Source organism: Mobula birostris, chromosome 1 (genome assembly GCF_030028105.1).
Source record: "Mobula birostris isolate sMobBir1 chromosome 1, sMobBir1.hap1, whole genome shotgun sequence".
NCBI lineage: Eukaryota > Metazoa > Chordata > Chondrichthyes > Myliobatiformes > Myliobatidae > Mobula > Mobula birostris.
The window spans coordinates 48,798,706-48,822,738 of NC_092370.1; the positions used below are offsets into that span (position 1 = coordinate 48,798,706).

The window sequence follows — 24,033 nt, forward strand, 5'->3', positions numbered from 1 at the left end:
TCCTATGTCATATCTTTCTGCTGATTTGATACCATTCTTTACCAGCAGAGCCACACCACATTCTGCCTACCTTCCCAACCCTCTGATATAACATGTAACCTTGGATGTTCAGCTCCCAACTCCAATCATCCTTCAGCCATAATTCGGTGATGGCCACAGCATCATATCTTACAATCTGTAATAGTGCAACAAGATCATCCGTCTTATTTCTTATGCTCTATTGAATATTGAAAGACCTAGATAGAGTGAACATGAAGAGAATGTTTCCTATAGTGGGGGATTCTAGGACCAGAAGGCACAGCCTCTGAATAGAACGACATCCCTTTCAAACAGAGATGGGGAGGAATTTCTATAGCCAGACTGTGGTGAAGCTGTGGAATACATTGTCGTATATGGCCAAGTCATTGGGTATATTTAAATCAGAGGTTAATAGGTTCTTAATTAGTAAGGGTGTTAAACATAAAGGGGAGAAGGCAGAAGAATGGGTTGAGGGGTAATAAATCGGCCATAATGGAATAGAGGTGCAGACTCGATAGGCTGAATGGCCTAATTCTGCTCCTTTGTTTTATAAGGCTATAAAGCCGTAAGATACAGGAGCAGAAGTGGGCCATTTGGCCCATCGAGTCTGTTCCGCCATTCAGTTATGGGCTGATTTAATTCTCCTGGTCATACCCACTCCCCTGCCTTCTTCCCATACCCTTTGATGCCCTGGCTAATCAAGAACCTATCTATCTCTGCCTTAAATGTACCCAATGACTTGGCCTCCATAGCCGCTCGTGGCAACAATTTCCACAGATTTACCACCATCTGACTAAAGTATTTTCTCCACATCTGTGTTCTAAATGGACGTCCTTCAATCCTGAAGTTCTGCCCGCTTGTCCTAGACTCCCCTACCATGAGAAATAACTTTGCCATATCTAATCTGTTCTGGCCTTTTAACATTCGGAATGTTTCTGTGGGATCCCCCCCTTATTCTCCTGAACTCCAGGGAATACAGCCCAAGAGCTGCCAGACATTCCTCATGGTAGCCCTTTCGTTCCTGGAATCATTCTCGTGACTCTTCTCTCTGAACCCTCTCCAATGTCAGTATATCCTTTCTAAAATAATGAGCCCAAAACTGCGCACAATAATCCAAGTGTGGTCTCACAAGTGCCTTATAAAAGCCTCAACATCACATCCCAACTCTTGTATACCGCTGGAATTGAATGTCAACATTGCATTCGCCTTCTGCAGCACTGACTCAAACTGGAGGTTAACTTCTAGGGAATTCTGCACACGGACTCCCAAGTCCCTTTACATCTCTGCATTTTGAATTTTCTCCCCATCTAAGTAGTAGTCCGCCCGTTTATTTCTTCCACCAAAGTGCATGACCATACACTTTCCAACATTGTATTTCATTTGCCACTTCTTTGCCTATTCCCCTAAACTATCTAAATATCTATGCAGGCTCCCTGTTTCCTCAACATTACCTGCTCCTCTACCTATCTTTGTCTTATTACTGTCTTACTTGTATAGAACTTTAAAGACAAATGGATAATTGATTGCACCTGATCTTTATTTTAATGGTCCATAATTTTGCCTAATCAAATTGATAATGTTCTTATTTCTCCTCCGCTACTTGAGATTGAACTAGATACTAAATAACCATCTTTTCAGCTGTTTGGAGAAATCATTGAACATGGAGAATAGTTCCCTTAATTTTAATATAGCTTTACTTTGAGTTACAGAATGAGCTCCAAGCTCATGGTGGTCTATAATTTTTTGAAATTTCAGTGACACATCTGTTACTAGTGTCACGTACCCTGTGACGGGTTAAAGAACCAGCAGAGATGGAAAACACTTTGGAGTCCAGTATTGCTATTAACTAATAATATTTATTAGTAACTATGCAATATAGTAATATAAAATCAGATATATAAAACAGGTTAGCAATAATTACATGCAAGTGCGGAAATATATGAAAATCAAGCTTCTTTAAGTCGAGGGGTAAATAAGACAATGAGTAAAGTTCAGTTCGTGGTGTTGAGTAGTGATGGTGAATGAGAGGGAGAGATTTGAGTCTTCAGGTGAGCTGACGCCGGCGATCTTCTCGTTGTCCTCCGAAATCCTTTAAAAGGTCACTGACTGTGACCACAACAAAGGGGACCGTTTTTCTGTGGTGGAATCATCAACCCAGGCAAGGGTGGACACATGGACAACTCCCCACCGGCCAATCCCTTTTCTCGCTGCAAGACCCACTGATCGATCCGCCCAGTCGATCCTCCAAAAACCCAATTTTTCTGTGGGCACAACAAAGCTCATTCAGTACCCAAAAACATGTGCCTGAGGTCTATCATCTGACCTCTTTTCTTTTATCTCACTGTACTGGGTATCAACTGTCATTCAAATAACTCCTCCTTCCTTTGTCTGTGTAAGAAATGTACAAGCAGGCAAATGTCCTTGGAGAAAGTATAAATATACTCCAGAGAAACTATAACATTGATTGTTCATCAAGTAACACTACTGTCGGTCACCATAGCGACTTATGAGCTGCTTGGTGCCCTCTCTCTCCAACTCAGCAGAAATCCAAAAGTAACTCCCAGTTCCTCCTCATGCCTTAAAGTGACAGTCCAAAAGTTAGTCGTCGTCTCTCTCTTTCTTAAAAACAAAATGTCGGTGTTAAATAACTCTCTCTCTCTTTTCAAAAGCACAGTTCATAGGGGTAATTCAGGACCCCGTCACACTAGTTATGCCCATTAGTAGGCAATTCCTGGGATTGATCAGTGCGTGGGACTTCTGCATTCCTTTTCGTCATGGAAAAGGATGATGTAGTTTTCAATATTTTTTAACTGTCTCGGTGGGAAATCCACGCACTGAACCTGATTCAGGTTGCCTGACACAAGTGTAATGAGCATTGGTTTAGAAGGAAGAGATGATGCTTTTATTTGATTTAATTAAGTTAGCTTAAATGTTTTAGTTGTCTCAGAGGTTCCAAAGATGCATGAGTTAGTAGGTTAATTGCTCACATGGGTCTAATTGAGCAACACACTCACTGGGCTAAAAGGGCCTGTTACCATGCTGTATCAATACATTTTTTAAAAAGTTTGTGCTTTCAATAATTGAAACATTTTCATAAAGGTAAATTGACAGCTGACTGAAATTTTAAACAGTAAATTATAACAGCTGGCTGTGGGGTTGATCAATGTTCAGTGTTATTATAGCCAACCACTAGTGTTGGGTAGATTGCAAACTGTCCTGTTCCTTGCTGATGTTCTGGGAGCCAGTCTCCCAATGAAAAACTATACTTGGACCTGCTGGCAAAAACTGCATACCCTGAGCATTGACTGGTAGACTTGGGGTAGTGAGGATCTACATTGTTTAGCACAATATCATGGGTCGAAAGATCTGTACTGTACTGTTCTATGTATCACATTTTAAATCTGGTAACTATTGTACTTGGCAAGAAACTGCAGGCATGCTTTTGCTTTTTTTTTGAGGATTTTGAAAGCCAGCCCCTTATAAGAATTGCTGTTTGTAGTTCAACTAAGTGATGTTCATTTGCAGATCTGTGATAGTGTAGCACTCCTTCAGTACTGGAATATTTTCTTAGCTAGAATATTTGGTCAAGTCTTTTGGCATGAGCATTTAGTTTTCATCTATTGTCAACATTAGCTCTGGTTTAAAATGCTCTGCCAATTTTTTTTCTCTGAAACTTAACTATTTTGGAAGCTGTAGATTTATACATTATCTTTAATGGACCTTTGCCTTCTGTGCACTAGGTTATCAGACTATCTACTTCTGATTGTCTTGAAATTTTGTAACTAAATTATGTTGATAGCTGGAGTTGATGCATTTAACCAATGCAGTGAAAATGTGAGGACCGATGTGAATAGTTAATACCGAAATGTGGAGTATACTCCAAGTTCTCCTGAAATCCTGATGAGACAAATACCCACCCACAATTTCTCTAGGCATTAAGGAAGCACTCTTGTAACTTCAGGTTACGTGCCCTAGGGATGTGGTTTCCTTAAAGACTGGAATTATCTTATCCAACTTCATCTGCAAAACTTGTAAAGATAAGGTTTTTACAGCAAGTTCAATATTAATTCATCTAAACCATGAAAATAAAGCAGGTAGGTTGTTGACACATTTCAGAAGGGTGATCCTTACAGGTAGACTTGGGACCACGTTAAAAGGATCATGGATGTGATTCTAATATGCATGCTTAATACTTTTGCATTGGTTAACATTTCTGTTTCAGGTATAGAAGTAGGGTGTTGAATAAGCCTTTCACCCAGGAGATACTAACTGAAATTATAGATTAATGACTGATCTCACAAATAATTTCAGTAACAGCAACGATTGCCTTACACTGACTAGATTTGTTCATGAGACCGTTATTCATGCTATCATCATGCAATTACTCAGGCAATTGTTGTCAGTAGTGACATTTGAGATGTTCATTGCTCTACATCTTTTACCTGGAATCTTTGCGGTAAGGGCAATGTCAAATCAATAGAAAGCCATATTCAGTTATGTTAGATAACTGTTTATTTCTTGTTTGTTCTTTTAAGATCTAGGTCAGTCAAAATTGATTAGTGGGTATCTTGGAACTCACCTAAAGATGGTTAGACATGTTGAAAGGAAAGGCTACAGGAGTTAATTAAAATTGGAATTACAAGTAGTCCTAAGCTGTCTCCATATGAATGATAGAATAGCACTATGTTGGTAAATCTAGATCAGTGTTCCATGACTTTAATCATTTCTAATGGGATATATTTAAACAAGAGAAAAAGGTAGGTATAAAGTGCTTAACACTTGCAAATAATATTTTAAGTGATACAGAATTGTTACATCTTATACTATCCTCCACATACCACAGTTAAAATCAGCATAATGGGGACAAATGTTTTTTTTTCAGCCAGAACCAACCAACTTTCCCTTCATATTCTACAAATATTCTGCAGTACAATCTGTTAATTGTGGTTTACAGTATTGTGATTTAAAATGTTTTCTATGGCCAACGGACATAATACTTTTGAGGGGAAAGATAGTGCCTTCGGTGTTTTACTGCTGAATGTTTGGGTCAGAGTAAAGTTGATTCAAAATTGGAACTGTACCATTTCCATGCATCAAAGTTACCTTTGGCTGCAAGATTTTTTTTGTAATTGGCTCTTTTTTTTTTTGTGTTTGGTCAGAAATAGTTTTTGAAATGTATCTTCTTTATTCATCCTCTGAAGTGATACCACTTTCTTCATACTAGTTCAAATGCTGAAGGATGCCTTTAGCCTTGGAATGAAAGATAGTATATTTGATGCAGCAAATCAGGGACTTGTTGAGCAAAATCCCAATTTGAAGATCAAAACATTGTTAAAATGTTTTATAGTTTGTACATGCAATTTACCCCAAGCATGCACAAACCATAAAATATTTTAACAATTGCAAGCAATGGCCATATTAAGGCATTTCTATATTTAGAAGAGATGATGTGTCTTAAATATCTTTAAAGTTAGACAATGTATGTGATCCATTTCACTAACTACTGATCATTATACAAAGTTTTTTTTCTACCAAAAGCATTTTGCAAAGATCTTCGTGGTATGTGGAGGATAACAAATGAAGAAAGGTAGATTTACTCGCCTTGAGGTGCCGTAATTCTCATTCTTCAAATGAAGTTAAAACCACATACCGAATTTTCTGCCTTTATTGTTTTATATGTCAGAGCTTTATATTTTTGTGCCTCCAGTTTTGTACACTTAATACTCTTGCAAAATGTAATTGGATTAAACTTCCAACTAGTCATTCTGAACCGCTAACATTTGCTTAATTGTTGTCAAATTTCGCTGCCAATTGGGGATGAGATTTCTGTTTTGTTAGCCTCTCTGATTGAAAATTCTAAAATGACCACAGGGGGACACATTTTGCATCTCTAATATTGTTGTGCAGTTCTGGCTGAAGGTCTTAGAGTTTTGTTTTTATTTTTCCATTGCCATTATGCTGACCTTAACCATGGTATGTTGAGGATATCTTGGTCCCTGAAGTGGCAACTGCTTTCAAAGGTGAGTAATGTTTAAACAGAAAAGTTACAAAACTTCAATTCATATCAGTTTAGTTCAACAACCATGTATCAGTTAAAAGGTGAGCTGCCTGGCAACTCATTTTGTTTTTGCTCCCCTTGTCACCTGTTATTAGAAGTATTTTAAGAAAGTAGGTTGACTAATTCCTCACTCTTAATTGTCTTTTCTCCTGTAGAAAGGAGGTTCATCTTTTTTTCTGTAAAGTAGTTGACTTTGGAGAACCATCATATAGGTTTCATGAAAACTGTTGATGTGTTAGTAGGCCTGGTGAAGCTTTTTTTAATGAGCATTTTTGCATTTTCTGATGTGATTTTCATTATTTCCCAGTTGCTTTCACAAAAATGCTGTCTTTTAGCAGGGTTGGCAAAGGGTTAACCCTATAGTCAAGAATTTAATTTATTAAATAAAAATACAAAAAATTGTTTTAGAGAATTTGGTTTTTCTGATTATTTTGATTTAAATATATGAAAAATAATTTTGGTCTAAGCTAATTTTTGTTTCTGGTTCTTTTTCCTTAAAGGGTTCCTACCATTTGTGACTTTGAGCCATTACATCAACATATTCAAATTCTACGTAACTTGGTCAAAACAGCCCAGAGTTTGGATGAAATGTCCCAAACAATTACAGACTTGCTCACTGAGCAAAAGGTAAATACTGCACTTTAATTTGTAGGGCTTATTAATACTAAAAAATATATAGAATGGAAACAAGGCGAGTTGGCCCACTAAGTCCAAACTAGCCATCAAGTACCCTGTGCACTAATTGTTCCCATTGTCACACAACACATGAAGGGCAATTTGGAGTGGCCAGTTAACTTATCAAGGCTCACATCTTTGGGATGAAAGAGAAAACTGGAGAAACCTATATAGTATCAGGGAAAATGTGCAAACACCATAGAGACAAAAACTAATTCAGGAATGGACCTTGGTTGTTGGAACCCTGAGGCAGCATACCTGTGCAATTATGCTACCTTCGTTCTTTGTTGTTAGCCAAGAATTTGAAATGACAGTATTGTTGCCAAGACCCATTGACCTGCACCCAGACCATAAGCTATCCATGTACCTATCCAAATTTCTCTGAAATATTAAATTGAACCCATATATGCCACTTCTGTTGGCAGCTTGTTCCATACTGCACTCTTTCAACCTTGTCTGCATCTTTCCTGTAGGAGGATGACCAAAACTGCACACAATACTCCAAATGAGGCCTCTCCATGTCTTTCGGAATTTCAACAGAACATCCCAACTCCTGTGCTTAATTCTTTGATTTTATGAAGGCCAATGTGCCAAAACCTCTCTTTATGACCCAATCAAGGAATTATGGATTTGTATTCCCAAATCCCTCTGTGCTGCACTCCTCAGTGCCCTACTGCTCCCTGTGCAAGTCCTACCCTGGTTTGACCTCCCAAAGTGCAACACATCACACTTGTCTGCATTAAATTCCATCTGCCATTTTACAGCCCATTATCCGAGCTGGTCCAAATCCTGCTGTAAGCTTTGGTAGCCTTCTTACTGTCCACAATGCGCCCAGTCTTGGTGTCACCTGCAAATTTGCTGATCCAGTATGCTACATTATCAACCAGATCACCCACAGTAGTGTAGTGGTTAGTGTAACACTAGTGCTTGGGGCATTCCAGAGTGTTGAGTTCAATTCCGGCGCCGTCTGTAAAGAGTTTCTATGTTCTCTCTGTGAATTGCTTGTGTTTCTTCTGGGTTTACAGTGTCCTCCCACAGACCAAAGATGTGCACTGGTTAGTAGGTTAATTGATCATTGTTAATTGTGCTGTGATTAGGCTAATGTTAAATAGGTGGGTTGTTGGACCGGAAGGACCTGTTTCATGCTGTCTCGGCCTGAAATGTTGACTGTGCTGTTCTCCATAGATGCTGCCTGACCTGCTGAGTTTTTCCAGCATTTTGTGTGTTGCCTCAAATAAAATAAATTGCTAATATAGATAATGCATGCATATACTACTCATACATTGATCCTATTTATTATCCAGATCCCCCTCAACAGACTCAAGTTCTAGGGGCACTTTTGCAGTAGCCAATTAATCTACCAACCAGTGTCTCTGGGATGTGGGAGGAAACTGAAGCACTGGAAGGAAACCCACACTGTCATAAGGAGAACAATCAAACTCCACATGTACTGCACCCGAGGTTAAAAATGAACTTTGATCACTAAAGCAGTTAGGCAGTAGATCTCCTAGATGCTACTGTATTGACTGAATCTACACAAAAGAACATTAATAGATAATTACTTAATGCAGCCAGAGTGTTTCATAGAAATATTATGGTACACTACAAGGCCAATCAGCCCACTGAGTTGATATTAGCTGCTTCCAGTCATTCCCATTTCCTCGCTCTTTCCTTGTAATGATCCATGCTATTTTAACTTGAGAGTGCCAGCCACAATCCCTTTTTCAAAGTCCTGATTGTTTCAATTATCCCTGCAGACAGCAAGTCCTTAATCCTAACCATATCTTGCATTTAAAACAAGATTCCTTGCATGCTACATGTTTCCTTTTTCCTATCATTCCAAATCTGAACAATCTTCTGATGGGGAAAGCCCGTAGCTAAATTATATAAACTTAAATGGATTGTATGCATCTCTATTAAATTTGCTCTTAATATTAGCTACATGACCAGCAGCCTAGCTTTTATCTCAATTACCTGATCTTTTCTGCTCGCTGAAAAAATTACCCATTGCTGGCTTTCATTTATTGTCAAGTTTCTCCAAGTGGCATTTTTTTTTTTTTTGACCCTGATTTACTGTTTCCAAAAACTGACCCACTACTGGATTTGACCCCTCTCACCTATAGGTGACAAGCCATACTGCATCTTAAATGATGTAATGTTTGGCATCTTCTGGTCATCTTAGAGATTAAGGTCTGAGGGGGCAGCCTCAGGATAAAGAGATGTTTGGAATATTGAAAACCAAGATTAATAGATTTTTGGTCTTTAGTGAGTCCAGTGATGATTTTGAGATGCTTTGAGTAGTTACTCTACCAATTTCCTATATCATTATACCTGAAAATAAGCTTAACCCATTTTTTTTTCTTTGCAGGCAAGTGAATTGTTATTGTAGGGTAGTTTGAGTATAACCCTGGGTTCAAAAATGTATATAGTTATTTGGAATTATTTCACTTGAGTTAATTGCTATTTCTCATTTGGACTCAACCTTGGGAAACATGTATCTTGTCACTTTCATCATAGTATTGGTTTGAGCTGAAATGTTGCTATTTTAGTATCAGTTGTTTGTGAAGTGTTTTTTTATATTGGTCATTCCGACAGTTCAGGGGTAAAAGGATTAATTGAGTGACTTATAAAATACACAACTAAATTTCCAGTTACTTTGCTTAAGTTTTGGCATACAAGTACCAAGTTATTCAATTTGATTCTTTGTAGATGATTTTGTTTAATATCATTGTTTAATCTTACAGGCTTCGCTTGATCAGCCAACGTTAGCAACACCAACAGGACACAGGCTTGAAAGCACAACCGAAACTAAAACTACCTCTCCTAGGGTCAGACCCACTCTTAGCCTTCAGGGTCCAATATGTCCATCAGCAAATGTTCCTGCCTCATTAGAAGAGTTATCTCCTGATAGCATTGATGCCCATACCTTTGATTTTGAAACGATTCCTCATCCAGGTTTGGAACAGGTTCTCAAACAAGGTTCTGTAGATATGGATTCATTGGCAGAAAGTCCAGAATCCGATTTTGTTTCAGCTGTGAATGAGTTTGTGATCGAAGAGAACTTGTCATCACCAAATTTAAACAGTGATCCACAAAGTCCAGAAATGATGCTTGAATCTCTTTATTCTTCTGTTATTAATGCTATTGATAATAGACGCATGCAGGATACAACTCTGGGTGAAAAGGAAGGCTCTAATGAAGTTGCAAATTTAAAAGTGCATATAGAAAGATACAGATTTATCACTGAAATGTCCCAGTCGCATTTTACAAGCATTAGGAAAGATCTTAACCATTTCAGAGCACTTGTCCAGAAGGAGCAATGTGATTTTAATAGTTCCATGAAAAGTGTTGGTGAAGAATTAAGAAGCATAATCAAAACTGTCAAATGCAGAGTTGAAGCAGAAGCAGAAGAAAACTATCGGAAAAAATTAGAGGCTTTAAGTAAGGATTATGAAGACAAATTGAACAAGTGGAATGTTGAGGCTGAGACAACTCAGGAAATTGTGGAGAAGTTGAAAAAGGAAATACTTGAACTTGAAGATAGTATAAAAGAGAAGGATGATGAAATTGCTGTGACACGAACTAAAAATGAAACCTTTGTATGTTTACAAATTAGTAAAGAAAAAGAAATTCAGAATCTAATGGAAGAGAGGAAGAAACAGGAGATTCAAATCCAAGAACTCAATCACTCACAAGGGAGTTTATTGGAAGAATTAAACACACTTAAAATACAGGCGGATCAGAAATTGGCACAGTTAAGGGAAGAACTTCAGAATCTTGAACAAAGACATTTGAAAGAGATGAAAGATTGCCAAACTAGACATCAACAAGAGATAGAAAAGCTGACAACTGATCACTGTAATCAGCAAAATGAAGCCCAGAGGGAAAATAAAGCAAGATTAGAAAATGTGGAGCAGTCCCTTACCCTAAAGCTCCAGGAGCAAGAGCAAGAACTCAGTGAATGTAAATTTAAAGTGTCTGAACTTTCTGACTTGAGGTGTAAGCAGGAAGTTGAATTGGCTTTGAGGGAAGCTGAAACTGAGGAATTAAAAGAACTTTTAAAAGAGAACCAAGTCCAACAAGAAGAGATTATAAAATGCGAGGTAATGAAAGAAACCGAGAAGTACAGCAAAGAGATAACAGACTTGAAACAACAAATGCAGCTTCAAAGGCAAGAACATGATGTGGAACTTACAGAGCAAAGAACACAAGTGGCCATAGAGAGAAAACAGTGCATTTCTGAAATAATGGATAGGCATGAAAAGGAGATGACCTCCCTCAAAGCTGAACTAAGCAAACTGGATGCAATGAGACAACAGGCGGTTGATACAGAAGTAGTGCTAAAGGGACAGGTTGAAGAGCTCAGTAGCAAGTTAAAACAATGTTTGAAAACTATGGATATGAAAAAAGAGGAAATGGTTTCTGAAAAAGAGAGACTTGTCTTTGAAATTGAAACAAAATATGAAGCTACTATTCGTGATCTTCAGGAGGAGAAAGAACAGTTGCTGAACACATTAAGCCTGGAGGGGAAAGAAGAGGATAGAAATAAAATACATGAGGATTGTGAGAAAAAAATACAAGCACTTGAGCAAGAAAAGCAAGTAATTGAAAGTCAACTTGGGCAATGTAGAGCTGAGAGGTATGCAAACATTGCTGATATCTTCACATTCATTGTTAGAAGTATCAAATATCTTAAAATTTGTGTCCCGTGTCTTTCTTCTATATAACAGATTGTGTATTAAATAATGCCGAGCATCTTTCATGTTCATTTCTTTCATGTTTTGTCCAGTATTTATTCCTGGCCTACCTTTGCCTGAGAAAATGGGTCCTTGATAGAATGTCCAATTGAGAGCACCTCTGATATTTCTGCATTTCCTCAGTATTTCACTAAAGCAACAGCATTCCTGTGTTTATTTTTGACTTGCAAATGGATGTGAATGTTATCTGATCAGTCATTTTTTATACAGGGCAAAAATAGACTCTTTGGTCCAACTTATCCATGTTTAACAAGTTACCTACCTGAGCTAATCTCTTCTGCCTACATTTGGCCTGATTCTCTATCGAACTTTTATATTCATGTATATGTACCTGTCAAAATGTTACTGAATATTGTCACTGTACCTGCCTCTAGCTGTTCATTCCATGTACTCACCACCCTCTGGAAAAATTTACCCCTTAATTCCCCTTTAAATCTTTCTCCTGTCAGCCTAAACATGCCCATTAGTTTTATTCTTCCCTACCTTTGGGGAAATAAACCTCTTCTATGCCTCTCATAGTTTTATATACCACTCAGTCTCTTAAGCTCCAGGGGAGAACATCAACCTATCCAATCTCTCCTTGCAACTTAAGCCTTCTAGTCACAGTTTCACCCTTACAATTTTTTTCCTGTATCTTTATCAGCATAATGCCATCCTCCCTATAGTTAGGCAACTTGAATTGCCCATAATGCTCAATTCAGTCTCATCAATGTGATATCCCAACTCTTGCTCTGACAAATGAAGGCAAGCATGCCAGATACTGTTTCAATAACTATTGAACTATACTGTGTTAATAAATTTACAGTTCTTTGTGTAGAATATTGTAGGTTAAGAGTAAAACAATTTGTAATAGATCTTTACATACAAAGGCAGAATTGCTGGTGTCGCTTGAATTAATTGGATATTTCTCTCCAATCATGCAACAATGGTAGTTATCTATTTCTCGTAAGTCTTCTGATTGCATAATTAAATTGTTGTGTCATATTACAGCAGTTTGAACCCTTTGTTTTTGCCTTGATCTTGTATCTGAATGTTCATCCTGTTTATAGATTAATCTATGATCAAAGCATTTTTGTATTTTTAGAATTCTAGTAATAGTGTTATATCTCAGCTTTGTTTTTCACTGACATCTGTATCTGAGGTTTGCTTTTCATGTGTCCTAGTAGAGATCTTATAAGTTCCAGTGATAGCTAACTAACTGTAATTGTGAGTGCAACTAAGCTATGATGTAAGACTTGATGTAGGGTCTCAGCCCAGAATGTCGATTGTTTACACTTTTCCATAGTCGCTGCTTGGCCTGCTGGGTTCCTCCAGCATTGTGTTGCTATGATTAACCTTTAACAGAATCATAAGATGATATTTTGTGTATATTTTACCATTGCGTTTTGTAAGTATGGGTGGATTTAGTCATAGTCATACTTTATTGATCCCGGGGGGGAATTGGTTTTCGTTACAGTTGCACCATAAATAATTAAATAGTAATAAAACCATAAATAGTTAAATAGTAATATGTAAATTATGCCAGGAAATAAGTCCAGGACCAGCCTTTTGGCTCAGGGTGTCTGACCCTCCAAGGGAGCAGTTGTAAAGTTTGATGGCCACAGGCAGGAATGACTTCCTATGACACTCTGTGTTGCATCTTGGTGGAATGAGTCTCTGGCTGAATGTACTCCTGTGCCCACCCAGTACATTATGTAGTGGATGGGAGACATTGACCAAGATGGCATGCAACTTGGACAGCATCCTCTTTTCAGACACCACCGTCAGAGAGTCCAGTTCCATCCCCACGACGTCACTGGCCTTACGAATGAGTTTGTTGATTCTGTTGGTGTCTGCTACCCTCAGCCTGCTGCCCCAGCACACAACAGCAAACATGATAGCACCGGCCACCACAGACTCGTAGAACATCCTCAGCATCGTCCGGCAGATGTTAAAGGACCTCAATCTCTTCAGGAAATAGAGATGGCTCTGACCCTTCTTGTAGACAGCCTCAGTGTTCTTTGACCAGTCCAGTTTATTGTCAACTTGTATCCCCAGGTATTTGTAATCCTCCACCATGTCCACACTGACCCCCTGGATGGAAACAGGGGTCACCGGTACCTTAGCTCTCCTCAGGTCTACCACCAGCTCCTTAGTCTTTTCCACATTAAGCTGCAGATAATTCTGCTCACACCATGTGACAAAGTTTCCTACCGTAGCCCTGTACTCAGCCTCATCTCCCTTGCTGATGCATCCAACTATGGCAGAGGCAGCAGAAAACTTCTGAAGATGAGAAGACTCTGTGCAGTAATTGAAGTCCGAGGTGTAAAAGGTGAAGAGAAAGGGAGACAAGACAGTCCCCTGTGGAGCCCCAGTGCTGCTGATCACTCTGTCGGATACACAGTGTTGCAAGCACACGTACTGTGGTCTGTCAGTCAGGTAATCAAGAATCCATGATACCAGGAAAGCATCCACCTGCATCGCTGTCACCTTCTCCGCCAGCAGAGCAGGGCGGATGGTGTTGAATGCACTGGAGAAGTCAAAAAACATGACCCTCACAGTGCTCGCTGGCTTGTCCAGGTGGGCGTAGACACGGTTCAGCAGGTAGACGATGGCATCCTCAACTCTTAGTCGGGGCTGGTAGGCGAACTGGAGGGGACCTAAGTGTGGCCTGACCATAGGCCGGAGCAGCTCCAGAACAAGTCTTTCCAGGGTCTTCATGATGTGGGAGGTCAATACCACTGGTCTGTAGTCATTGAGGCCACTGGGGCGCGGCACCTTCGGCACAGGGACGAGGCAGGACGTCTTCCACATCACAGGAACCCTCTGGAGCCTCAGGCTCAGGTTGAAGACATGGTGAAGTACTCCACATAGCTGAGGGGCACAGGCTTTGAGCACCCTGGTACTGACACCATCCGGTCCTGCAGCCTTGCTTGGGTTGAGACGTTTCAGCTGTCTTCTCACCTGTTCAGCTGTGAAGCCCATCGTGGTGGTTTCGTGTGGGGAAGGGGTATAGTCATGAGAGCAGGGTGGGGGACTGTGAGGAGGGGTAGGAGGGGAGAGTGGAATATGTGTTGGTTGGGGGCCGACAACAGATGACTCATGTGGGGGTTGTGCAGGGGCCACAATGTCAAATCTGTTAAAGAACAGGTTAAGTTCGTTGGCCCTGTCCACACTGCCTTCAGCTCCTCTGTTGCCAGTTTGCCAGAACCCAGTGATGGTCCTCATCCCACAACAGACCCCTCTCATGTTGTTCTGGTGGAGTTTCCACTCAAGTTTCCTCTTGTACCTGCCTTTAGCCTCCCTGATCCTGACTTTCAGGTCCCTCTGTATTGCCCTCAGCTCCTCCCTATTTCCATCTCTAAATGCCCTCTCTTTAGCGTTCAGGATGTCCTTAATGTCTTTTGTTACCCATGGCTTGTTATTTGAATAACAAAGGACAGTTCTTGTCGGAACACTGCAGTCCACACAGAAGTTGATGTAATCAGTGATGCACTCTGTGAGCCCATCAATATCCTCTCCATGTGGCTCACAGAGTGCCTGCCAGTCTGTCACCTCAAAACAACCCTAGAGCGCCTCATAAGCCTCCTCCGACCATTTCCTCACTGTCCTCGAGGTTGCAGGTTTATTCTTCACCAGAGGCACGTAGTAGGGTTTTAGATGCACCAGGTTGTGATCAGACCTTCTGTTAAGGTATCTAAACAGAAGCAGGACCTTTCCAGTGCTCTTCATTTCTAATCTCCTCCCCAGGGCCGACTTGTCTAAGGTCTGTTGGCTCCTTTTCTATTGGTTATCTGCATTCATTGGGCCCCTGCCACTGGCCTTTGATCCATTTTCAACTCTCTTTAAACATTCTGCAACCCATGGAAGTAGTTCAAACCATGGAAGTGGTCTGATCAGTTTACCTCCTTCAATTTGAAAAGTCAAAGTGCAAGCTGCAGCCTGAGAGGCTTACTGTGAAAACTATACCTTGTCTTTAAATATCATGTGGATTTTGATGTTCCGTGCTCTTATTCTGGTCTTGAAATTTGGAACAAACATATTCTGGTTCTTTTTTTTTTAAGAAAAAAAGGTCAAGACATAGGGAAAGTTTTTTTTCAACAATATGAAGTACAATAGATAAAGTAGGAAAGTAGATGAAAAAGAAGAATGTAAAAACTTGGAGAATAAAAAGTAGAAGATGGGAAAAGAGAACAATTATTTGGTGTTAGCTATTTGTGTGCAATGTTAATGGTGAATCTACTAGTACCATTTACATTAGTACTAGTCATAGAATGGTACTAATGCAAGACCATTCAGCCATGCAGGGAAATGTACTAAGTATATGTGGTCGATGTTTAGGGATAAATTTGTCCCGGTGAGGAAGATAAAGAATGGTAGGGTGAAGGAACCATGGGTGACGTGAGGTGGAAAATCTAGTCAGGTGGAAGAAGGCAGCATACATGAAGTTTAGGAAGCATGGATCAGATGGGTCTATTGAGGAATATAGGGTAGCAAGAAAGGAGCTTAAGAAGGGGCTGAGGAGAGCAAGAAGGGGGCATGAGAAGGCCTTGGCGAGTAGTGTAACGGAAAACCCCAAAAGGCATTCTTCAATTATGTGAAGAACAAAAGGATGACAGGAGTGAAGGTAGGACTGATTAGAGATAAAGATGGGAAGATGTGCCTGGAGGCTGTGGAAGTGAGCGAGGTCTTCAATGAATACTTCTCTTCGGTATTCACCAATGAGAAGGAACTTGATGATGGTGAGGACAGTATGAGTGAGGTTGATGTTCTGGAGCATGTTAATATTAAAGGAGAGGAGGTGTTGCAGTTGTTAAAATACATTAGGATGGATAAATCCCCGGGATCTAACGGAATATTCCCCAGGCTGCTCCACGAGGCGAGGGAAGAGATTGCTGAGCCTCTGGCTAGGACCTTTATGTCCTCGTTGTCCACGGGAATGGTACTGGAGGATTGGAGGGAGGCGAATGTTGTTCCCTTGTTCAAAAAAGGTAGTAGCGATAGTCTGGGTAATTATAGACCAGTGAGCCTTGTGTCTGTGGTGGGAAAGCTGTTGGAAAAGATTCTTAGAGATAGAATCTATTGGCATTTAAAGAATCATGGTCTGATCAGGGACAGTCAGCATGGCTTTGTGAAGGGCAGATCATGTCTAACAAGCCTGATAGACTTCTTTGAGGAGGTGACCAGGCATATAGATGAGGGTAGTGCAGTGGATGTGATCTGTATGGATTTTAGTAAGGCATTTGACAAGGTTCTACATGGTAGGCTTATTCAGAAAGTCAGAAGGCATGGGATCCAGGGAAGTTTGGCCAGGTGGATTCAGAATTGGCTTGCCTGCAGAAAACAGGGGGTCATGGTGGAGGGAGTACTTTTGGATTGGAGGCCTGTGACTAGTGGTGTCCCACAAGGATCTGTTCTGGGGCCTCTACTTTTCGTGATTTTTATTAAAGACCTGGATGTGGGGGTAGAAGGGTGGGCTGACAAGTTGGCAGACAACACAAAGGTTGGTGGTGTTGTAGATAGTGTAGAGGATTGTCAAAGATTGCAGAGAGACATTGATAGGATGCAGAAGTGGGCTGAGAAATGGCAGATGGAGTTCAACCCGGAGAAGTGTGAGGTGGTACCTTTTGGAAGGACAAACTCCAAGGCAGAGTACAAAGTAAATGGCAGGTTACTTGGCAGTGTGGAGGGGCAGAGGGATCTGGGGGTACATGTCCACAGGTCCCTGAAAGTTGCCTCACAGGTAGATAGGGTAGTTAAGAAAGCTTATGGGGTGTTAGCTTTCATAAGTCGAGGGATAGAGTTTAAGAGTCGCGAGGTAATGATGCAGCTCTATAAAACTCTGGTTAGGCCACACTTGGAGTACTGTGTCCAGTTCTGGTCGCCTCACTATAGGAAGGATGTGGAAGCACTGGAAATGGTACAGAGGAGATTTACCAGGATGCTGCCTGGTTTAGAGAGTATGCATTATGATCAGAGATTAAGGGAGCTAGGGCTTTACTCTTTGGGGAGAAGGAGGATGAGAGGAGACATGATAGAGGTATGCAAGATATTAAGAGGAATAGATAGAGTGGACAGCCATTGCCTCTTCCCCAGGGCACCGCTGCTCAATACAAGAGGATGTGGCTTTAAGGTAAGGGGTGGGAAGTTCAAGGGGGAAATAGAGGAAGGTTTTATACTCAGAGAGTGGTTGTTGTGTGGAATGCACTGCCTGAGTCAGTGGTGGAGGCAGATACACTTCTGAAATTTAAGAGACTACTAGACAGGTATATGGAGGAATTTATGAGAGGCAGGGTTTAAGGGTTGGCACAACTTTGTGGGCTGAAGGGCCTGTACTGTGCTGTACTATTCTATATTCAAATCCATGTCAGTTCTACAAGTAACGTAACTAGTCCACTCCTTTTTCCACTATCCTTTTTTAATGAGTGTTTCTAATTCCCTTTGGAAAACCATGATTTATTTTGTCTGGAGCTGCATTAAGTGAATCCAAGTTATTAACGTTCAGTTTTGTACTATCCTTCAGTCCATTCACAAGAAATCTTTATCTGGAGAGATTCAGCTAGTATATTGGAAAGATTATTTAAGTATTTGCTGCGGTAAGATGGTGAGTGTCACAGTACAAAACCTTGCTAACTTCCTAATCAGGCGGAGGTTTTACAATGGAGACACAAGAGGCTAGGATTTGGAGCAACACAATCTGCTGGAATAACTGTTCATTGAGCAGCGCTGGTGAGGATCTCCAGTAGTTACTTACCACTGATGTGAACCTCACTGGCCTTTTTATTTCCTGAATTTTCTCTTTCCTTTTCTGAACAAAAGAACAACATTTGCTACTCTCCACTCTGAGACCTCACCCATTACTAGTATGGATACAAAGATCTTCAATGCCTCAACAATTTTTTCTCTTGCCTCTTTCAATAACCATACATGTATCCCGTCAGGCCCCAGGAGAATCGACTGTGATGCTCTTTTAAAAGATCCAGCACTTTCTTTCATAGTCTCAAAATGCTCTAGTACATTAACATGCCCCACATGCTCTTGCTATCCTCTCTCTTCTTCTGCTTGGTGCATACTGATACAATATCAATTTTCTGAAAGGACACACTATTTTTGGGTTTTTCATCAAAAGTGGTATATTAGTTGTTTTTCCCCTATGGATAAGTAAATATCTCATTACTCTGTCAGCTTAAAGTGGAATCTGTGTGTAATTGTCACTGGTGCATATGCCCCAATTCTGGAAGTACTGGATGAGGCCAAAGGGGATTTTTACTCTGACCTTGAGAAAGCACAGATTTGTGCCCCAGAAAGATAATTTTCCTGGGCATTTTCATTTCTACGGTTGGTAAATTTTGGTGTATTATGGTTGCATGCACTGGTATACAATAAAAATCTTTGTTTTATGTACCATTCATACAGATAATTTCATATCAGTACACTAAGGCAATCTGGGGCTTTGGTTTCATACAGGGGGAAAGTGTAAGACAGTTATAGTACCATCATCATAGACGCGGGTGTGCATTAGATTACAGGGAGAGACAGACAACTGAGAAACATGTCCACTATGAAGGCACTGACCATTGAGTACCTATCTATGCTAATTCTATATTTATTACAGGAAGCAAAGAGTGGGAATAAACAGGACCTTTTCAGAATGGCAGGCAGTGACTAGTGGGGTACCGCAAGGCTCAGTGCTGGGACCCCAGTTGTTTACAATATATATTAACGACTTGGATAAGGGAATTAAATGCAGCATCTCCAAGTTTGCGGATGACACGAAGCTGGGCGGCAGTGTTAGCTGTGAGGATGCAGGGTGACTTGGATAGGTTAGGTGAGCGGGCAAATTCATGGCAGATGCAATTTAATGTGGATAAATGTGAGGTTATCCACTTTGGTGGCAAAAATAGGAAAACAGATTATTATCTGAATGGTGGCCGATTAGGAAAAAGGGAGGTGCAACGAGACCTGGATGTCATAATACACCAGTCATTGAAAGTGGGCATGCAGGTACAGCAGGCAGTGAAAAAGGCGAATGGTATGCTGGCATTTATAGCGAGAGGATTTGAGTACAGGAGCAGGGAGGTACTACTGCATTTGTACAAGGCCTTGGTGAGACCACACCTGGAGTATTGTGTGCAATTTTGGTCCCCTAATCTGAGGAAAGACATCCTTGCCATAGAGGGAGTACAAAGAAGGTTCACCAGATTGATTCCTGGGATGGCAGGACTTTCATATGATGAAAGACTGGATCGACTAGGCTTATACTCGTTGAAATTTAGAAGATTGAGGGGGGATCTTATTGAAACATATAAAATCCTCAAGGGATTGGACAGGCTAGCTGCAGGAAGATTGTTCCTGATGATGGGGAAGTCCAGAGCGAGGGGTCACAGTTTGAGGATAAAGGAGAAGCCTTTTAGGACCGAGATTAGGAAAACCTTCTTCACACAGAGAGTGGTGAATCTGTGGAATTCTCTGCCACAGGAAACAGTTGAGGCCAGTTCATTGGCTATATTTAAGAGGGAGTTAGATATGGCCCTTGTGACTAAAGGGATCACGGAGTATGGGGGGAAGGCTGGTACAGGGTTCTGAGTTGGATGATCCGCCATGATCATACTAAATGTCATTGCAGGCTCGAAGGGCCGAATGGCCTACTCCTACACCTATTTTCTATGTTTCTGTTCTCTTGCCTTCCCATTAACTGACATGTTGGGAGGAAAACAGCAATGGGATGAAAACCATGTGGTCATGACAAATGTGCATGCTCCATGTAAACAAACACAAGGTTAGAATCTAACCCTAGTCTTTGGTGCCTTGGGGCAGCAGTACTAAGTCATATACTAAGCAGTGCAATCCCAGTACTGAAAGCACATAGATATTGGCATTATGCTGTCCATGATGAACGTCTATCACTGCTGCACTGACCACTTAATGCTATTTCCTTTATCCAAGACAGAATCAGTGGCAACAACAGAAAGACCGCCACAAGAAAATCAAATCTTGGATCTCAAAGTCCCATTTAAAAAACAAATCGTTTTTCTAAATGGTTTTCAAACATTCTGATGGGAATCGAGCATTTGCAATATCTGGGATTGACATGAGATACACTATAATCTATGTTTACTCTCCACAGCCCTATTTATTCCTTTCCAAGAGCTCAGAGACCAATTACTTAATAAAGAGCTTTAACATTCTTGAACCATACCAATATTAAGAACACAGAATATGTTGGCAGGTTTGAACGGCATAAAGGTAAATAAATTCCCGGGGTCTGCCATTGTAAGAAGCAAAGGAAGAAATTACTGTGCCCTTTGAAGACTTGAAGATGGCTAATGTGCTTTTATTTAAGAAAGGGCTGCAAGGTTAAGCCAGGACCCAAAGGTCAGTGAGCCTAGCATCAGTAGTTGCTAAACTACCTGAGCGGGTCTAAGAGATGGATCTATTTGCATTTGGAAAGGTAAAAAACTTTTTATGGCTTTGTACATAAGAAACTGTGGCCCACAAGTTTAAATGTGATTTGAATTGGCACCCAGGAGGATTGATGAGGGTATTGTGGTAGATGCTGTCTACATGGATTTTAGCAAGGCTTTTGGCAAGGACTTGCATGGTAGGCCTGTCTGGAAAGTGAAATCACACTAGATCTGGCATGAACTAGCCAATTGGATTCAAAATTGGCTTGATGGAAGGAGTCAGAGGGTGGTAGTGGAGAGTGGCCTGTGACTAATTGTGTGCCACAGGAATCCGGGCTGGTTCCCTATTTGTCATGTATATTAACTGCTTGGATGGGAATGTAGGTGGCCCGTTTAGTAATTTTGCAGATGACACCAAAACCAGTGGTATAGTGGACAGTGAGAAAATATTCAAGGTTGCAAGATCTTGATAAACTGGGCCAAGAAATAGCGAATGGAATCCAGTTTAGACAGGTGAAAATTGATGCATTTTAAACTAGGACAGGACTTCCACAGTAAATGATAGAGTGGAGAGAGTGTTAAGGAACCTCAGGATACGTGTACATAATTTGTTGAAAGTGGTGACAAAAGTAGACAAGATGGTGAATGTGGTGTTTGGCATGCTTGCCTTTATCAGATGAGGTATTGAGTACAAGAGGTAAGATACCATTTTACAGCTGTCTGGGACATTGGTAAGACTGCATCCTGGAATACTACATGCAGTTCTTGTTGCCATGCTAATAATAATGATATAATTAAACTAAAGAAGTTATAGAAAAGATTCATGATGTTGCTGGAACTGAAGGCCTTGAATTAAGAGGAGACACTGGACAGGAGCAGACAAGGCAGATGAGTGACCTTCAGGGTATACAATATTATGAGGAACATAGATAAGATTGTTTATGCAGAATAGGAGAATGTAGAATTAGAACACAGTGTTTTAAGGTAAAAGGAAGAAGATTTAAAGGGGATCTGAGGAACATGTTTTCCAGCACAGAAGGTGATGGGTATCTGAAATAAACTTCCAGGGGACGTAGATGAGGCAGATACAATTACAATGTTTAAGACATTTGAATAAGTTCATGGATAAGAAAGGTTTAGGAGGCAAATTGGACTAGTTTAGGAAGGCACCTCAGTCAGCATGGATCAGTTAGGCCAAAAAGCCTATTTCTGAAAAGTGTAACTCCATGACTCTAACTTGCATTTTCCTTGCTAATGTTGGGCTAATTGGTCTGTAGTTCCTTGTTTTCTTTACTTTTTCAATAGGAAGACTAGAAATTTAACCCTATCTGTGGGAACAATCTCGAATTTTAGAAGATGACAGCTGGTATGTTCACTATCTTTGTAGTCACTACTTTTAAAGCTTGGGAATGCCTGTCATTTAATCCTAGGTACTATATTTCAGTCCCACTAGTTTATTGATGCTATTTTTTCACTTTTCTCATTAATTCTTGTCCACTATTTCTTCCATGAAGATGGACACAACCGTTTGTTATTCTGTCTTACCTTTTATTCTTTATTGCAATTTATCCTACCTCAGTCTGTAAGAATTTTGCATTAATATTTGCTAATTTATCATGTATATCACTAGAAACTAAGCCACACTGTGATTCTCTCAAGATTTTTGTTGCATTTTCAATTTGTCTTCCCTTATTTTCTTTATGCTCCTTTGCTAGATTCTGAAACTTTTATAGTCACTGGTTTCCTGCTCCTTTTGATCGTGTAAACTTTTCCTTTCTTCTGATGCTTTCCATAATTGCTCTTTGCCACAGTGTGCCATGTTTCTTGTTGGTGCTTTGTGGCTCAAGTAGAAATGTATGTAGCAAACTGTATATTCATTCTTTAGCTGGTAACTTGTAGTTTTTTTTATTGGGAAGAAGACAGGATAAGATGGATGGAGGGGAGTTAGAAAAGGCAGGCATTGCTCCACCATAGGCGTAGCCATGGCTACACCTTGAGTTTAGAGAAAATGGGAGGAGCCAGAAGAGAAATTGCTTTCTGCTTCTTTCTTGACAACAGACCTAACCAGTTCCTATCCACCACCCTCCTCCATCTGGCTGAACTGGCCGTCACACACAACAATCTCTCTTTTGGCTCCTCCAACTTACTCCAAACTCAAGGTGTACCAAAGGGACCAACTATGCCTAACTTTTCGTTGGCTACATAGAACAGTACATGTTCCAAGCTAATGCTGCTCAGCTCTTTCTGTGGTGCATTGATAACTGCAATGGTGCTGCTTCATGCAACCATGTTGAGCTTACTAATTTCATTAACTTTGTCTCCAACTTGCACTCTGCCCTTAAATTCACTTGGTCAGTCTCTGAGACCTTTCTCCCTTTGCTCTCGTGTCTCCAACTCTGGGGACAAACTGTCTACTGATTATCTTTTATAAACCTACTGACTCTCACAACTATCTTGACTATACCTCTTCATCCTGTCTCCTGTTCCCTTTACTCAGTTCCTTTATCTCCACTGCATCTGATCCCAGGATGAGGCTTTGCTTTCCAGAACATCAGAGGTGTTGTCCTTCAAGGAATCGGGTTCCCCTTCCTCCCCCATTGCTGCTGCCCTTGCATGAATATCCTCCATTTTCTGGATATCTGCCCCCTCACCCCATCTTCTTGCTGCCTTAATAAGGATAGAGTTCCTCTTGTCCTCACCTATCACCCCAGGAGCCTCTACATCCAGCACATAATTTTCCACCATCTTCAGCAGGATTCTAATACCAAACATGTCTTTACCTCCTTCCGCATCTGTTTTCCGTAAGGATCGCTGCATCCGTGATTCACTTAACTATTTGTCCCTCCCCACTAATCTCCCTCCCAGCACTTATTCCTGCAAGCAGAAGCGGTGCCACACCTCCCTCTTTACCTTCCCCTTCACCGCCATTCAGGGCTTCCAGTTGAGGCAACGCTTACCTGTAAATCTGTTGGAATTGTCTACTGTATCTGATGCTCCCAATGCGGGACCCGACGTAGACTGGGGGATCACTTTGCTGAGCACTTTTGCTCCATCTCCGACCAGCATGATTTCCTGGTGGCCAACCATTTTACCTCCAATCCCCATTCCTATTCCGACATGTTGGTATGAGGCCACTCTCAGG

At 40.7% G+C, this 24,033-nt stretch overlaps 1 protein-coding gene across 3 annotated transcripts in view; it reads left to right on the forward strand.

Moving 5' to 3' along the window:
- The window catches only part of rb1cc1 (RB1-inducible coiled-coil 1), a 192,443-nt gene that overhangs the window by 87,512 nt on the left and 80,898 nt on the right, over positions 1-24,033 (forward strand). For all 3 annotated transcript variants that reach the window (XM_072254930.1, XM_072254939.1, XM_072254948.1), the window contains exons 13-14: positions 6,577-6,703; positions 9,496-11,390. In XM_072254930.1, the coding sequence (XP_072111031.1) occupies positions 6,577-6,703; positions 9,496-11,390 (2,022 nt within the window). The remainder of the gene's footprint in view (positions 1-6,576; positions 6,704-9,495; positions 11,391-24,033) is intronic.